The 338-nt window shown below is 37.9% G+C and overlaps 1 protein-coding gene across 1 annotated transcript in view; it reads left to right on the forward strand.

Annotated features, from left to right (window-relative positions):
* The window catches only part of LOC119591039 (protein sidekick-1-like), a 14,197-nt gene extending 13,891 nt beyond the window's left edge, over nucleotides 1-306 (forward strand). Inside the window, exon 7 of the mRNA XM_037939767.1 lies at nucleotides 74-306. Within this exon, the coding sequence (XP_037795695.1) occupies nucleotides 74-183 (110 nt within the window). The 3' untranslated portion in view covers nucleotides 184-306. The remainder of the gene's footprint in view (nucleotides 1-73) is intronic.
* Nucleotides 307-338: the final 32 nt, after the last annotated feature.

Here is a 338-nt window from a genome sequence, read left to right on the forward strand (position 1 = left end):
AATTCCTGCATGTATAATTATGCACACATTAATATTCGTGTTACTTACCACAGGCTTTTTACTTTCATTTCAGGCGAAGAATCCGCAGCTGTCCAGACTGCCAAATCAGTCATGCTTGCCAGAGATTTAAAGCTCCTTACTACATGTGTTCTAGTGGCATTATCGACCTTATATACACGGTGACCCTTTCTGTGGTGAAAAGTTCACGTTTGCGCAAAGAGATAAAATCGTATGATTTATCCAGATGTCTGTGTTTTTCTGTTCATAGTAGGTAGAATTTTTGAAATACTACGTAATATTACGTAAGTTATTATGGCGAAAGGTTATGTCTGTGCTCG

This window comes from Penaeus monodon, chromosome 28 (genome assembly GCF_015228065.2).
Source record: "Penaeus monodon isolate SGIC_2016 chromosome 28, NSTDA_Pmon_1, whole genome shotgun sequence".
In the NCBI taxonomy this organism is placed as follows: domain Eukaryota; kingdom Metazoa; phylum Arthropoda; class Malacostraca; order Decapoda; family Penaeidae; genus Penaeus; species Penaeus monodon.